The 17,321-nt window shown below is 42.0% G+C and overlaps 1 protein-coding gene across 1 annotated transcript in view; it reads left to right on the top strand.

The window, feature by feature from the left end:
* Positions 1-641: 641 nt before the first annotated feature.
* vash2 (vasohibin 2) overlaps positions 642-17,321 on the top strand; it is a 31,606-nt gene continuing 14,926 nt past the window's right edge. The window contains exons 1-5 of the mRNA XM_037685670.1: positions 642-828; positions 1,946-2,384; positions 12,548-12,636; positions 12,771-12,827; positions 16,003-16,077. Of these exons, the coding sequence (XP_037541598.1) occupies positions 2,076-2,384; positions 12,548-12,636; positions 12,771-12,827; positions 16,003-16,077 (530 nt within the window). The 5' untranslated portion in view covers positions 642-828; positions 1,946-2,075. The remainder of the gene's footprint in view (positions 829-1,945; positions 2,385-12,547; positions 12,637-12,770; positions 12,828-16,002; positions 16,078-17,321) is intronic.

Genomic DNA, 17,321 nt, shown 5'->3' with positions numbered 1-17,321 from the left:
TATATATATATATATATATATATATATATATATATATATATTCATTAGTTTAAGCCTTAGTTAGCACAAGAGAGTTTAGCAGGACTCACCAATTTCCCTTTGATTATTAATGATCAAAAATTGCACAATTGGATCCATGTTCTGTTTTTTTCTATTTTCTGTAGAATCTGACACTTTATATTTTTAAAACAATGCTTTTACACCCCCTTCTTAGAGTTTACCTGTCAAGCCTGTAAATATATGTTTGCCCAGATGGGGGAGTCGTAAAATAAACTACAAAAGTACCATTTCAATACCATTTCTAAATGTAAACTGCTGTTAATTAATTAATTGTTATTTAATCATACTTTCTTTTTTTTATTATAGTCCTTGTGTAAACGTTCATAGTCACCTTATAAAGTGAATAGTTAGAACCTCAACTGGGACTCTTCTGTCATTATACTGTAAATGTAAAATCGGTGGATGGGAAATAATCCAGAGTTCTGCACCAGTACCATTTGTTGCAATTCACTTGTTGGCCACATCATTTGTCAAAATCAACCAATCAGAGCGCAGCTTTAGTGCCAAATTTGGTAAAGAATACACTTAGACCCGCCCCTCTTTGTACACTCGACCAATGAGAAGCCGCGCTCTCTGGAGGCTGCCCGAGATTCGACGAGCGAGGACGGATACGGAGGAGGGCTTGGCATCCGCTTTATCTTCAATGATTTAATCATGTAAAGTAACGGATTAAGGAAGCCTTTTTATCATGATGAAGTCAGATTTTCGAAAGAGGTAGTAGATACCAAGGAGCCTGAAAGTCTGCAAACAGGAGAATGCGCAGAGGAGGTAAATATTCGCGACTGAGCTGGTGGGAGGCGATGGCCCCTGCGGCGACCAAAGACATAAAGCGGAGTTGGCTAAGCTAACTAGCAAAACACCGGATCTTCTTGGCGGGACTTTCAGAATAAAACAACACCGTGAACCGAGGTTTAGTTAATCTTAGAGCTTTAAATAGAAAACTCATAATGATGTTTTAAAAAAATATATAAATCAATTAAGATTTACTCACGGCCATGCTGCCGCTGTTTTTCTTAGTAAAATTTGTAGTCGTTAAACGTTCCACTTTTATTTTGAACTGTACTTTAGCGGAAGTTAAGTCTTCCGGTCGGTGGCGCGTGCTAACTTGACAAAAAACAAAACGAGGCGAAGTTGAAGCCTCGAACCAAAACAAGACTTGTCAGCCCGCAGTGGACAACGTCGGCTTTTTATGAATGGAACCTGCCTCGTCTCCACGAGTGTTCTTCACGTGGAATGCCTTCGAACCCGGAGAGTCCGCCTTTTTTTTGAGAGAATGTATTCCTGCTGTGCAGCTCGGCGGGGGTGGGTTATTAACGGGTGGAATATTGCAGCGGAAACTGACATGAACTTGACTGTGCTCTTGTTAGCTCACTGGCCAATGATTTTTATTAAAGCATAAAGGCCAGGTGTTTATTTTTCTACACTGTCAAACTATTGTGTGCATGTTTATTTCGTAGACTACGTCCTTAAAGACGTGTTGGGTTTTAAATCGTCATATTTCTGTTCTTTTGCATCGTTAACCCTGCGAGCTGCTTCTATTTTATGTATTTCATAATCAAAAGAACCATCTAACGTGATATATTACTCTTTACTTTGGACCTTTTATTTTACCATGTTATTAACTAATATTTGCACCAAGATCAGCTGTTGCTGGTGCACATTTTATATGATTTATTATAATGAATAATCCAAACTCAGTAGCTGAACTGTCTCTTTTCTGTTTAGAAAGTAGACAGAATTTATGTGAACAAGTTCAATGGAAAGTACCTAAAATCACTGCTTTATGGACTTGCAGAGCTTTTTTTGTACTTTAAACATGTTTTCAAAAGCTTTTCAAAATGCACACTTGATTTATTTTACTAAAATGTTTTTGTCCTTTTGCCAGGTCTGCCTGCATGTCGTCAACATGGACCATCAAAAACTAAATTATAACAGGAAACACTTGTAGCTGGAGGAGGCTTGCCCATCCTAAACTTCTCCTCCTCCTCCTCTTCCTCCTGGCTCTCTTGGGATCAATGACCGGACCCAACTCCCCGAGCCGGACCAGCACCTCCCCGGCCAAGCTGAGCAGGTATGCCCGTTCCAAGAGCAGCAGCTCGCACTGCCTCCTGCGCTGCAGCACTCGGGAGGAGTCCTCCGCGTCTCCTCCTAACCATTCCCCCGAGGAGGAGGAGAAGGATGGCGGGATTCTTTTCTACGTTAATCGGAATGGTTTCCCCATTGAGAGCGTCACCTGGGAGAGGATGTGGTCCCACGTGGCTGCTGTGCATCCCGAAGGCCAGGAGATGGTTAACAGGATAAGAAACGCTACATACCTTCCAAAGGTAAGTGTTTTTTTTTTTATCGCTCAGTGTTTTTAAGTTGTAAATGAGCATCAAGATGATTTGTATAATTCAGTACACTTTTTATGTTTTCTGTGATAATAGATCAAAAATCTTTCTGTAATTAACCCGCTGATCTGTGGAACAGTTTGAGCAGATCTCTGTTTTTTTTTTTAAGTTCTCTTTTTTTGTCTTTTAGCTACTTTGAAAGACTCTGTGTTTAACAAACGAGCTGTAATGTTCAGTTGCGTTCACGCTAATAATTTCCTCAAGGACCACTTCTCTCTCTTGCTTCATAATCAGATCTTTTATTTTTATATTTTGAGGCAGACATTGCTTTGTTTTTTCCAGTGGAACATCCACACTGAGTCCAAAGTAACAGTACCAACACAGACGGACGTCACGTGTGTTCACATGACCGCAGCAGATCATGTGTGTTTAGTGATAGATGTTTTTTTATGAATGTTTTTTTCATGGAGGTCGCTGTGGCTCTGCAGCTGTATGAAGTAATCGGACACTTTAACGGGCACGACAACAAACACTGCGGTGCGCTTCTTCTTCTTTCGACTTTTCTCTCTTAAGAGGTCGCTACAGTGAGTCCTTCTCTGTCTCACTCTGTCCTCTGTGTCCTCTGTCCTCACTCCAACTACCTCCATGTCCTCTCTTACTGCATCCCTTTGTCTTTTTCCTGCAGCTGCATTTCTAACATCCTTCTACCAATAAAACCACTGTCCCTCCTCTGGACATGTCCAAACCACTGTCCCTCCTCTGGACATGTCCAAACCATCTCAGTGTGTCCTCTCTAACTTTATCTCCCAGTTGTTCAACCTGTGCTGTACCTCTGATGATCTCATTCCTGATCTTCTCCATCCTTGTCTCTCCTAAGGAGAACCTCAACATCTTCATTTCTGACACTTCCAGTTCTGTCTCCTGTCTTTTTGTCCATGTCTCTGTGTCCAGAGCACACAACACAGCTGGTCTCACCACTGTCTGATGAAGACGGGTTCAGTTTTGTGTCTTTATGTAACTGTTAGGTTGCTTTGATTTGTTTACAAATCATAAACGGAGACAAGGAGCAGGTTTTCACACTTAACGCGCTTTAATGTGAATGTTTTAGCATTTTTTTTTTTATCTTTAAATGACAATTTAATTTTTTATTAAGTTTTAATGTAGCACCTATATTATGATAAATGCATTGTTGTTACAAAATCCAGATGTCTTCCGTTTTATCGTAACACAAAGTAATCTTTATTTTGATCAGTGTTTGCACTTTTCAACATATTCAATTCCAGTTGAAGCATCATATTCTGTATAATTAGGAGTTTTAATTAGACAACTTTTTTTTAAATAGGTATGAATAATTATTAGCACCAAACTACATCTGCTGCAGCTGGACTCTGTCCCTGTGAATCTCTTGCAGCAGAGAGGAATTCATCTGTAATACGAGTCAGGGCATCTCATGTTGTCTCCCAGTCAGACGCAGAACTGTTTGTGGAGAAGTTGGTGTGCCCGTGGCGATTATGTCAAGCCGTTCTATTCACAAATACACATTTTGAATTGTGCGCACACAGGAATGCGTCGCGTTACCATGACGACAGTTGCGCTAAATGAGGCGTCATAGCTGTCGAGGAGCATTAAGTCTGTTTTTTTATTTATTTGTCATGGTCTGACTCTTTGTCACACTGGAACAAAGCTCGTGCAGACTTACAGGAAGTAGATGCTGGTTAGAAAGTGTTGCTTAATTTCTTCATTAAAGGCAACACAAAACAAACCAGGATCCTGTAAGTGATTAGATAAAATACTAATAAATCAATTGTTTAAGAGCTTATGAAATTAGGTTTCTTTCTGTAATGTGCTGTTGAACTCTAAAAGTCAGAGAAACAGTTTGATTATAGTTTGATGCATTTTTAATCGTTTTTTAACGAGTGGCAACAGTTGCAGTGACATTAGGGTCTTTTTTCAGTCTTGATTCAGTGTTTGTTGTTTTTGCAGAATAAAACAGAAGAAATGCTTCAGACCAGAAATAAAAAACATTTATGATTTTCATCCATTGTGCACTTTTCACCTAGATATTTTCTCATCAGTAATCATCATGACTGCTTGTTGTTTTCATGAGGAGGAGGGAATGTGGGTGTTGTTTTCCTTCTCCTAATTGGCCGTGTGGTCGTTAGTGACCTGGCTGGCAGCACCAAGCTCCACTCTGTGTTTCTGACACCAGCTGGACGAATGGGAACACAAACACCGCTCTGAATCCGGGCTTCGTTTTGGTAGAGAGGCTTTAAAAAGCTTGTGGAAATCATTGTCGTAACTTTAAAGTTACTCCATATGTTTTATAACTAGACAGTGTTTCCCAGCATCAGCGTTAAGATGAATGATGACGAGATTGACGTGGTGGATAAGTTTATATTCCTCGGCTCCAACGTAGACTGCAATGGCAACTGCACGCCTGAAATCAAGCGTAGATTAGCATTGGGGCGTGACGCGATGCTGAAGAGCTCAAACCGCACCGAGCGTCCGCCATTTTGAGAACTGAATAAAGTAAAGAGAGACAGCCCATGTCACGTCACGGGGCTTCCCTCCCATTTTTCTTAAAGAGACACGCTGCTCGCTCGCTCTGTGTGAGCGTAAAGTGTAAAAGCAAGATGTGACCACAGGTACAGCTGCTGGTGTCCTGACCCGGCCGGTTGACTTTGCACTCAGGCCGAGGAGACAAAGGACGGAGTGGAGACTAAAGAAGGACTTTCTTTTCAGGACAGTGAGAAATAAAATGAAGGATGCAAAAGTGTTTGACTTGTGTTAGATTTCTGTTGTCAATTCAAAATGTTTGCATGAAACATGATCCATATTTAAGACGATTCTCTTTAATCCCAATCCACATAAAAATGAACTTTATCATGAATATTCAGGAGTAGGAGGAGGTTGCTATTAAAAAATGATGCATGTTTCATAAAAACAGCTTTTTGTGTGCACGTCATCACTGACCTTCTTTCTGCTCTCAACGCCCTCATTAAAGAGGGTATTGAGAGCAACAGAATAATCCCTCAAATACAATCTGGGTAGAGGATAATCTCTGAATACCAACTGGACTACGAAGAGAAATGAATAAAAAACAAGAAACAAATTTCACAACAGCTGCATCTGTACAAGCCAACATAGAAGCAAAGCTTACGTTTTAGTTTAAAATATTAATTTTGTATCTTAGTTTTGAATGAATACTTTTGAAAACTCAGGATTTACACTTTATTAAGAGATTTGAACTTCTCTCTCTGACTCTTGTCACACGTCATACTCTTAAAACAATCTGATCTGGACGGAAACATGTTTAACATTTTCCTTAAACAAAGGATGAGAGCAGAACCTCTGATACGTGAACCTGTTGCTGTTTAGGTTCTGTTCTTGGACATTAGCACATGGGGGCTGTAGAGAAGATGAACTGAAAAGAACTGATATTTCAGGAAATAATCAAAATAAATTAAAACGCTTTTTAAACTTAGAACACAATCGGTTCCATTCCCGAACATAGAGAGAAGTAGTTAACAATATTTACCGGTAGTTAGTTGTGTTGGATAATTTTGTCCCCCGTCCCGGAGGAAAGAGAGGGAATTGGAACACCCTCCGTCTGTCCATGCACGCTGTGAGCATGATAACTTGAAAACTAAGTGAGGTACGGACTTCCATTTTAGTGGCTGGCTAGGTGTGAAAAAGCTTCCTTTCAAAAACTGGGTTGCCACGTCAAAATCCAAGATGGCTGCTGCCATATATTTATATATAACCTTGTAAGCTGGACAACTTGACAAATAGGCAACATGTTTTTACTGACATTTTGGTGTTTTGCTGCACTTGGGCATAAAAAAGACACTATCAGTAATTGGGTTGCCACATCAAAATCCAAGATGGCCACCACTATTATATGAATAAACTATAATTTCTGGTGTTTATATTTCTTAAAAGTAAAATGTTCTCAAATGATTGGGGTGGTCGTAGAATAATCTATGGTGGGCAAAGCCACCAGTGGCCACCCCCTGGCTCTCCACCATTGCTCCTGGTGGTGGAGAACATGGCTCCCTCCTGGATCCATCTCTCTGCGCTGCCTTGAACAGGCAATGAAACAGTAAATCTCCCTCAGTTTGTCTCCACAGTGTCACTCCTACTCACTTGAACATCCTGCACCCAAAACATTAAGGTTTACTTTCATTCCCTGTTCGGTTTCAGTTACGAAAAACTCAAACATTCAAACGCGTCAGCGACGGGGGACATCAGCTGTCGTGTTTATACAGATTACAAAGACTGCGTCCAGTCATCGCATGTTTTACAGACTTTTTACGACATTCTTCCTCTGAACCCTTGCCTGCAGCCTCGCAGCAAATAAATGCCACACTTTAATACTTGTGTCTGACCCAAAACCGTGAGCTAAGAAGGCTTCCATTTATTTTTTGTAAAACCAGATAAAATAACTGGACTGTTTCGTGAAGGAACACCTCGGCACAAACGCACACCGTAAAAGGCATCCCTCGGGATGTCCCACTCTAAAGATATCTGGACTGCAGGAAACATGATCTCCCTCTCCCAGCTGCTCTGTTCTGCTTAGTTGTCTTTAAGCTTTAATGTTCACACAGCAGACGTGGTTTACAGTAAATATCATACAGGACAATGGTTCAGAATTAAAACAATTGCCTTCGTGCAGCCAGGGGGGGCGGGGGGAGACAGCGGTCTGCTTTGTCTTGTCTCCTCCTTTGTACAGAGTAGATCAGGTTGTGGATTGTGTTCTGCGTGATGTTGGTCCACTCCTCAACGGCTGTGTGAAGTTGCTGGATATTGTCAGGAAGTAAAACACTGTCCAAACTCTGATCCAGAGCACCCCAAACATGCTCAGTGGGTGACATGTCCGGTGAGTACGCTGGCCGTGCACGGCCTGGGATCTTTTCAGCTTCCTGGAACTGTGCTCAGATCCTTGCAGCATGGAGCCGTGCATTATCCTGCTGCAAGATGAGGTGATGGCCGTGGATGAAACGGGCCTCAGGATCTCATCACAGTGTCTCTGTGCATTCCAAATGCCCTCCGTACAATGCACCATGTTCGTGCCCATATCTTAACCCCACCACCACCGTGGGCCACTCCATTCACAGTTTTGACATCGGCAAACCTCTCACCCACGATTCCATACATGCAGTCTGCCATCTGCTCTGTACAGTGAAAATCCATAAAGAGAACACCTCCAACTTGTCATTATGCCATCGAATGTGAGCGTTTGCCCACTCAGGTTGGTTACGTCGATGAACTGCAGGTGGAGACCCGGATGAGGACAACGAGCAGCAGATGAGCTTCCCTGAGACGGCGTCTGACACTTTGTGCAGAAATTCTTTGGTCACGCAAACCGATTGTTGCAGCAGCTGGTGGGGGCTGGTCTCATGATCTTGGAGGTGAAGATGCTGGATGTGGAGGTCCTGGGCTGGTGTGGTTACACACGGTCTGCAGTTGTGCGGCCGGTTGGATGTACTGACAAAAGTCTCTGAAAGACCTTTGGAGACGGCTCAAGGTGGAGAAATGAACATTCAGTTCATGAGCAGCAGCTCTGGTGGACGTTCCTGCAGTCAGCACACCAACTGCACGCTCCCTCTGAACCTGCAACATCTGTGTCTTTGTGCTGTGATAAAACTGCACGTTTTCCAGTGGCCCTTTGTTGTGGTCAGCCTAAACCACAAATGTGCAACAATCACGTCAGCACCTTGAAATGCCACACCTGTGTGTGATGGATTATCTTGGCAGAAGAGAAGTGCTCACTAACACAACCATATTTGAGAGAAAAAGTCACACAGAAAAAGTCAAACAGAAAAGTCTTGGATGTTTGAGTTCAGCTCGTGAAAAATGGGAGCAAAAACAAAAGTGTTGCGTTTATTTTTTTGTTCAGCATTGTTGGCTCAAAATAGCAGAAAACGGCTAAAATGACGGCCATGTTTTTTGTTGCATACAATTCTCAGTGTTTGCAACCAACCATGCAGCCGGGATTTGGGTGGCCATTTTTTTTAAGTATTAGCCTATTGTTACATGTACGGTTTGAAAAAATGTATTTTTAACTGAAGATAGAGTTAGACTAGTACTTAAAGTTATTATTAATCATTTTTGTTTTTAGACCTGATCATTGACCTTGGATAAGTCAGAGGAGAGCTCCGGTGCAGGTGTGAAACAGCTGTATCGGTCTTGAGACGGGCTGGAGACTCCTGCAACAAACTTGAGACAGGTTCAAAACAGATCTGGGACTGAGTGGAACTGTTTTTGCACAAATCTTTGGATCATGTTCAAAATTCAAGCACCGAGACCGTGCACGTCTGCGACAAACAAGGAAACAGAGAAACCCCATGATATGAATGTTTCGAGAAACTGGAGACTCCCTTCAGACGGACATTCACAAAATAGTTGCCAACAATCACAGCGTGCTCGTGGCTGATCGTTTTCATGGACGTGCTTCAGTTCTGCTTGTTGTTCTGGTCAAATAATGAACCAGAAGGCTCAGACAAGAGCATCAAGAACAAGACAAGAGAGACAGATGTTCACGATTCTCCAGAATATTCTTGCATATTTTGCGTATAAAGGCCCTGAAGTGGAAAAAGAAACTGCCAGCTGTCGTCTACAAAAAAAAAAGGACAACCAACAACAAAGAGCAAGTTGTTTTCAGTTGCACGACCATGCAACAGAACAAAGTGTTTAAACTGCACCAGATTTAAATGTTGCTGCAAACATGTGTCTAACCATTGTAGATCTGGATCAGAAGAGGTGGTGATCATGAGGGAGGGCTGAAAAGACCACATGACACAAGAAAAGGTGGACACAAGTCAGAGAGAGGGTTATTAGCGCTAACAATGGACAGAGGAGGAGGGAAAAAGACAGTTTGAGGTAATAACAGAGTAGAGAGGAAGGGTGGACAAGAAGTAGGAACAGATAGATTAGAGGAAGTGCATGAGAATAGAACAGAAGAGACAATAATCACTGTCCAAACGAGCTCTTCGTTAATGCGTTATGCAGTTGAGAAAGAACGTAGACCTCTTCTTACTGCTCATAAGTATAATTATCATACAGGAAGTATTTTGTACACCTAATTTGTGTTTGTATTTGCCACCAAGAGATGATGTAAAAGAAGTGAAACAGCTAAAATCAGCACCTTTAATTGGTTTTATTAAAGGCAGAACATGTTAATAAAAACAGTTTTTTAAGCTAATCTGGACACAGTGTGGAAGTGGCTTTAGGACTGAATCTGTACCTTTCATCACACAGCGGCTCGTCGCCACCTGATGAATGGCGACAGTTAGAACCGACTGTAGATGACAAACAAGAAGATGAGCACTTCTTATTGGATAGTTCAGGTCCCAGTTTCTAAAGACAATGTGTGACATCTGCAAGTAATCGTAGCTCAGACAAGCAGAACTTCGAGTACAATACAGTGAGCGCTGTAGTCGTGGTTTGCTCCCCACCAAGGAAACAGCAAAAAGATGGTGGTATCCAACGAACGTTGTTGCTACGGGGCGTTAGCGTCAGCCGATATGCAAGTTTACAGTTCACGCTGTTTCCAAAGCCGATTACTCGAGGAGAGAAATGCCACCTCATTGCTGGGAGTGTCAGTAAACAAGGGTTTCTTAAAGAGCAATTACTTTTGGGAGGGTCCCTTAAGATACATTGAAATGTACTAAAATGAAATTCAGCTTTCATTACCGTGTTCGCCAGGTCAGAAACTCGTAACAGGATCACCGAACGTTTTTTCCACTTGCTTGATTCCTCTTCCTGCTCGTGCAGTCGCGTACAACAAAAGCTGTTTTTTTTTTTAATTGCAAAAATATAAAACCATATAAACCATAAGAACGAGTTGTTAAACATCTGACATGCATCCATACACCCATAAAGAAAGAAAACAGCAATCGTGGCCACAGAGAAACATACGCAGCGCTCTGATGTTGCCATGGAAATCCATAGTCATTAAAGCTAACACCGGCTACAAAAGTGAAATAAAAGAAGCAGCTGGATAAATCATTCATTTCATCAAAGCCCATGCAACGCATGGAGAAACCATGTTCTGCATCATGCACGAAATCTTCTGCTACCTGTGCTATTTTTCACGGAGGCCAGGATCACCACGCGCACCTTTTGCACCAGTTTGCTGTGGTTTGCTGGACCCTTCAATTCATTCAAAGTCACTTTTGGCCCTGGGCACGTCGTCGTCGTCTTCGGTAAGGTTGACATGAACAAAAGCCGTGGAGTTGGCCATCGCCCATGTTCTCTGATGTTCGTCTGACGTCCAGGACTTTTGACATTTGCAGCAATACTCGTGACGTCATCTCGGACCAGCGCCGCTCGCTGGCCCAGGAAGCAGTTTCTGAGTTGGAGCGTGTCGGCAGCTGATGGAGCCAGAGTAATACGCTGTAGAGAGGGTTTTACGTGCAGATGATGTGGCTGTAGAACATCCTGTTTACTGGACTTGGCTGGCAAACTGGTTTATGGTCTGCATGACTGTAGACTGGCCTCAGACCAAGAAGAGCGGCCAGTTGGCAGATCGGTTTTCTTACAGATTACTGTCTGTTTTCAACTCGAGCTCTATCTGTCCATGTAAAGTGTCTGAATTGAGTCAACATAAACATTTTATTCCATGACTGAATCATTTTAACCACTGCAGAATCTTTTGTATGAACATGGTGAGTGTGGTTTGTAACAGCTGCAGGTTATTCTTTGCAAAGTCAAGACCAGACAGAAATAATCATGAAGAAACAAAAACAACATTTTCTCATATTCATGGTTAATGTCTTCTAAATTAAAATTAAAAAATGGAGCAACTTTTGTGACTCGCTCTTCCTCGTGCTTTGTGGTGGATTCAGCCAAATGACATCGAGTACGACCCTCGTTTCCAAAAGTCTTCTGTTACTAAATAAAGTCCAGCTGTTTTTTTTTTTTTAAATGATCCTTGTTTCAGAATTTTATATCAGAAAACTACTGGAGTAAAATCTTTCAAACCGCACCATTTAATATAGTTCATCATAATCTTTTTATGTTTGATATCACAGTTAATGAGTACCTTTAACTAATTTATTAATGTTTAAATTGTAAAATGAACAAAAATAGACGTTACTTAAAGATGTTAAATTTAAAAGTTTTGCTTTGGCTGAAGTTGTACCATAAATATTTGTTCAGATGTGAATGAATACCTGAGGATCAGGTAAAAAAAACTAGTATTTCCTTTTAATATCAGTCGTACCCAGATTTTATATTTCTCTAAAGTTAATGCAAATTATTCCTAATTTTGTTTTAAAGACCGTGTGTTTATTATTCAATATAACATTTAAGACTTTAAGCTTTTTCCATTTTTTTATTTGCTTTGAATGGTCGAAGTGCTGCCACACATCAGCTCCGGTTCCTTGTTGTTCTCCGGTCCATCCTCTACCAGAGCGAAACAAAAACCCAGAGGAAATGATGGATCTGGTGTTTTAGCTCGGCCTTCCGGTTTGCTCGCAGCCTGATCTGAGTCAGAGGAAGAGTCGGTTTCTTTCAGTGTGAGTCACTTTTCAATCTGCCTCTGCTGAGAAATGGTTCCTGCTGAGGTCAAACAGCTGCTAAACCACCCGTGTTATTTTTGTATCTGTTGCAACACGCCACTTTTACTACTGTGGGTTCCTGTTGGTGCCGTGGTTAATGTGGGCGACGTGCAGCCCTGCGTCTCACAGCTTTATGAAATTATTTCCTGTGGTTTTTGGTTGTTGAGTATCTACATGACAGCTTGCTTCCCCTTCTTGTTTTTGCGGCTTTAGCTGTGATGATGATGATGGTGGCCCAAGAAAACGAGCCGTGTTTTAGAGAGACGAGTTTCATCAAACTTTCTCAAGTGAACAACCCTTTGAGGATTCTCCGCCGGCAGCCGTGAAGTTCTGACAGCTGCAGAAAATTACACGTTTCGTTTTTAGCCGTTTAAAAAAAATGTGCCGTCACCACAACGTCTGTCGTGCATGAATTCAGCTCCGCAGCCTTGAATTAAAGTTCTTTGAACTCACAGAAGACCCGACGAGTTTTATCACGTTAACTGTAGGAAACATGGGTGGACTCAGGAAAACGGCAGTTCAAAGATGGCGAAAGGTTTTTAAGCTCTAAATGTCAGCACGTGTTGATTTATGGTTTAATGTTGTGTCTTTCAGCATCCCGTTCCCTCGATTCCAACCTTCAAAGCGTCCATGTCGGTCCCAGACTGGCTGGTGGCCGTCCAGAACTACATGAAGGCGCTGCAGTATCCTTCAGGACAGAAATGTCCAGATCACGAGTTGTTCACGCTCAGTCTGTTTCTAATCAAATTTATTGTTCTCTGAACATTTACAGACTAAAACACCAACCTGGAACTGTTGCCCTTAACGTCTGTGTCAGGTACAACCACACTGGAACCCAGTTCTTTGAAATCAAGAAGAGCCGTCCTCTGTGTGGGTGAGTGGACCACAGCTTTAAAAATCACGCTGACGTCTTCTTAGGAACGGAAGTTTTATTTGTTCAGCGCATCTGAAGACGTTTAACACTGAACATTTCACCTGCATGTCATTAGATATACAGACATTCACTTACGAAACATGTCTGAGTGTATTTTATCAAGGTTTGTACCTGATGTGTATGAACCTTTCAGGAATTTAACATAAATCAGGGGTTCCCAGCCCTGGTCCTTGAGGAACACCATCCTGCATGTTTTAGTTGTTTCTCTGCGCTGACACACCTGATTGTAATAAATGGGTGATTAACAGGGTTCTGTAGAACATAAGGAAGTAATCAAGTCACTGAGTCAAGTGTTGGAGCAGGGGAACAACTCAATCATGCAGGGTGGTGTTCCTCAGGGACCAGGGTTGGGAACCACTGACATCAATTACAGCAGTAATAATAAAAATAACTAGAGAAACGTGTGAATGCTTATTGCAGAAGAACTTGCTGAAAAACAGCTGAAATGAAGGAACAAGCCTAAATTATCAGACAAGAGCAGAAAGAACGCATATTTGCTGAATTTAGGCTGAAAGAAGCAGAAATGAGCACAAAGTAGAATTTATCTGAAAAAGCTTAAATTAGCACAAAACAGCTGAAAAGTAGCTGAAAAGGCAGAAAGAAGCTAAAATTACAAGGAGGAAGCGGCGAGAGCACATTTTTGCTGAATTAGGCTGAAAAAATTTGAAATGAGCGCAGAAAATGTGGAATTAGCTGAAAAAGCTTAAATTAGCATAAAACAGCTAAAAAAAATAAAGCAAAATAGTAGCTGAAATAGCAGAAAAAGCTAAAACTTGCAGAAATAATCTGAAAGAAGCACACCAAACTGAAATGAGCAGAAAGAAGTTAGTAGAAGGTGAAAACAGCTGAAAGTAGCTGAAAACAGTTTAAATTTGCAGAAGGAAGCTGAAAGAAGCTGAAGAAGAACAAAACGTGGAAAGGAGCAGCAAAAGGTTGTGAACAGAGCTAAACATTTGAAGGATGTAAAATGAGCTCCGTTCATTTTCTGAGGAAAAGTGGATCACAACAGTGCGAATGATTCATAAACATTTATTAGTTTTCTGATTCTCTCGTTGATGCATTTATGGCATAATTTAATTTTCGTGTAAAATGTCGATCATGATGTAAAGTGACTTGTACACCACTTCTGAGTTACAGTTATTATCTGACCACAAATAACCTGAAAGAACTGGATCAGTTTAATACGTGAGACGATAAAGAAGCTAACTTTAGGTTGCTGAGGCCAGACTGCTGTAAAGATTGATTAAACCAGACCTCATATAATCTGATGACCTCATATAATCTGGTTTTAGATGGAGTGGACGAAGTTGTACTTGTCCAGATGTAATCCGGTGATGTTTGCCTGCTTTGCTTGGTTCTGTGTCTCAGATTAGTTTAAAGAGCAGCCTGAGGTGAGGACTTCGAAGAAGAGGAGAAAAGGCTGCAGAAACAAATAAATCCTGGAAACGTTTTCTGACATCATGCTAGCTCAGACTTCAGCATTTCAATTCAACATTTGGCTTTTAATGTGTAGGAAGCAGACCGCCGTAAAACACAAGATCCAAGTTCATGTCTGACCTCCTGCACTGCAGCAGTAGCTGGAGGTGTTCTCTTTCTGTGAAAGAAACCCAGCGAGTGAGTGTGAGCCTGGGATTAACGAGCTGCAGCGAGCGTTCATCCTCCACGTTTGTCTTAGAGTTGAACCAATAAAATGTACACAACTCCCAAAATATGTATCGGATAAAAACAAAATGCAACGCAGCTCTAAAAGCCCAATTCTAACTAAACACTTGTGGAATAAAATAGTCTTGAGCTGCTTTTTAAAAGTTTCTGCAGAGTCCAAACTGATCAAATAAACGTGGTGCGTTCACAGTCTGGACAGTTCTGTTTGGATGGATCGGTTCCTTTGGGTCCTGAAGAACGTGCAGGACTCGAGGACACCATTAGAAGGTTCTGTGTACCGTACTTACCCCAGTACACGTCACATCAGTCCGAATATGTCTAATAATTTGAATAAAACTAAACATAAATAAGTCGCATCTATTACGCGTCACGTGGGCCGGTGTTGTGCCAAAAATCGATTGGCTGCCAAATGGCGGCCGCGGGAGCGTGCACGGGAGGACTTTAACAAGAATTTAACACATAAAAACAATTATTTGTTTGCTCTACATTCTAGTAAAGTTGTGTCTCAGTTGAACTTTTCCTTAATAAATGCACTTTAACGGTCAAATCAGCTGCATTTCACGTGGGCGGTGCAACAAAACGCAGCTGATTTGACGTTTGCTCCAGGAGTTCCAGAGCGAGACGAAGGGAGCTCGTATGGCAAGCCAAGTGTCTCATTAATAGCCACTTTTACCTATTAATGAGACATTTGGCTTGCCATATGGCTTGAGGGCCCTCAAGCGGCTGACAATGGTGGTGTTCAATATTTTCATTGTCAGAATGAAATAATCAGATTTCAGCAAACAGGATTATAAATATGGGAAAAAAAACGTATATTAGTTGTTTTGGTGTATAAGTCACAGGATTTACAAATTTATGCAAAAAGGTGCAACTTATATGGCACAAACTATGGTAGATGGACCTCAGGCTGCAAGGAGAGAAGTTTGGCTGAAGAAGGAGCTCTGAACGTTCAAACCAGATGTTTAAGATTATTTCTAAAACTGACCTGGAGCCAGTGGAGTGACTTTCAAACAAAACATCTGGACTGCCTGAAGTTCAGCTCGTCTCTTCTTACTGTGACAAGTCGTTACAGCAGAAACTGTAGAGACAAAAGTGTTAATCATCATCTCAGGTTCACTTGTGGACACCAACGATCTGGATTGTTAGACCTTCATCTGTTTCTTAATCCGTGTTTTAATTAGTAAAGCGTCATCAAAAACATCAGTTCTACAAGTGTCCATGTTTTTGGTCATTACTTGGCCAAATGATCCAATTTAAAGATTTAAAACCAAAGAACAATATTCTTATCTGCTTCCTTCCTCTTCTTCTTGTTTTCTTATCTTTTTGTCCTTCATCTCATCTGATGCTCCACAGTCTTTACCTCCTACCTCTCCTTTTTTGTGTGCTTTTATTCTTCCCGTCTTCTAACTTGGCCTTCCTCTAACTCATTGTCTCATCTTCCTCCTCCCTGCAGGCTCATGGAAACAGCCAGAGAGATGATCAGGGAGTCTTTGCCCATCAAATGCCTGGAAGCCGTCATCTTGGGAATGTATCCTTCACAAAGGTTATTTTGTTATTTGTGGGTAAAACTGCAAACTTTAACGTCCTAATGCCCCAACATCACTGTTCTCTCTGGCTCTGGGTTGCTAGGCAACAGACCCACTTCAGAGTCTGTTCCCTCACCAGGCGTTCTCACAGCTTAGGATCATCCTGCCGAGCTTAAATTTAAAGACGTGGCTTCTTGCAACAGTTTCCACACATTTTCTTCACATCTTTATTTGCTCATGCAGCAGAAAATAAAAATGTGATTCAATTCTTTCATGTTGCTTTTTATGAAAACGTTGGCTTAATTTGAATGGACCAATTATCAAACGGGGCGTTGTTTTGTTGTGATGCGTGCCTTAAAATCTGGTCGCTTTGATCCCTGGCTTCATGTTTCAACTGCAGTGATCAGAATGACACGTAGTGTGTGTGTGTGCGTGCGTGCGTGCGTGCGTGCGTGTGCGTGTGTGTGTGTGTGTGTGGTGGGGGGATATATATACAGTAAAGTAATCTCTCACTTATCGCAGAGGTTACGTTCCAGACACCCCAGCGACAGGTGAAAATCTGCGAAGTAGGGACGTTATATTTATTTTAATTCAATGCAGTTTATTTAAATGGCGCCAAGTCACAACAGAAGTCGTCGCAGGACACCGAACAGAAATTTAGTGGTTTTTTTTCTTCTTCTTTCGGCTGCTCCCTTCATCAGGGGTCGCCACAGCGAACTAAGTCGCACGAAGACTTGGCAATTGTTTTTACACCAGAAGTCCTTCCTGACACAAGCACAGCCTCTGTGTGGAGCAGAGAGCTGCTATAAGGTGCCCGGGGGAGCAGATGGTGGGGGTTAAGGGCCTTGCTCAAGGGACCAGAGTGGGGCAAATGAGGGTGGAGGCAGGTGTGGATGCTTCAGCTATCCCACCCACATTTTGATGTTGTTGGTACCAGGAGGGGCAGCACGGTGGCGCAACTGGTAGAGCTGCTGCCTCTCAGCGAGCAGGTCCTTGGTTCAAACCCCGGTCCAGGGGCCTTTCTGGGTGGAGTTTGCATGTTCTCTCCGTGCATGCGTGGGTTTTCTCCAGGTGCTCCGGTTTCCTCCCACAGACCAAAAACATGCATGTTAGGCTGATGGTAACTCTAAATTGTCCCTAGGTGTGAGTGAGAGAGTGAATGGTTGTTTGTCTCATTTGTCTCTATGTGTCCCTGTGATGGACTTGCGACCCGTCCAGGGTGTACCTCGCCCCTCGCACAGTGATG

Source organism: Nematolebias whitei, chromosome 12 (genome assembly GCF_014905685.2).
Source record: "Nematolebias whitei isolate Nwh7 chromosome 12, NemWhi1, whole genome shotgun sequence".
NCBI classification, from domain to species: Eukaryota; Metazoa; Chordata; class Actinopteri; order Cyprinodontiformes; family Rivulidae; genus Nematolebias; species Nematolebias whitei.
Note: the sequence above shows the minus strand (reverse complement) of the source record. Positions and strands in the feature narration are given on the sequence as shown.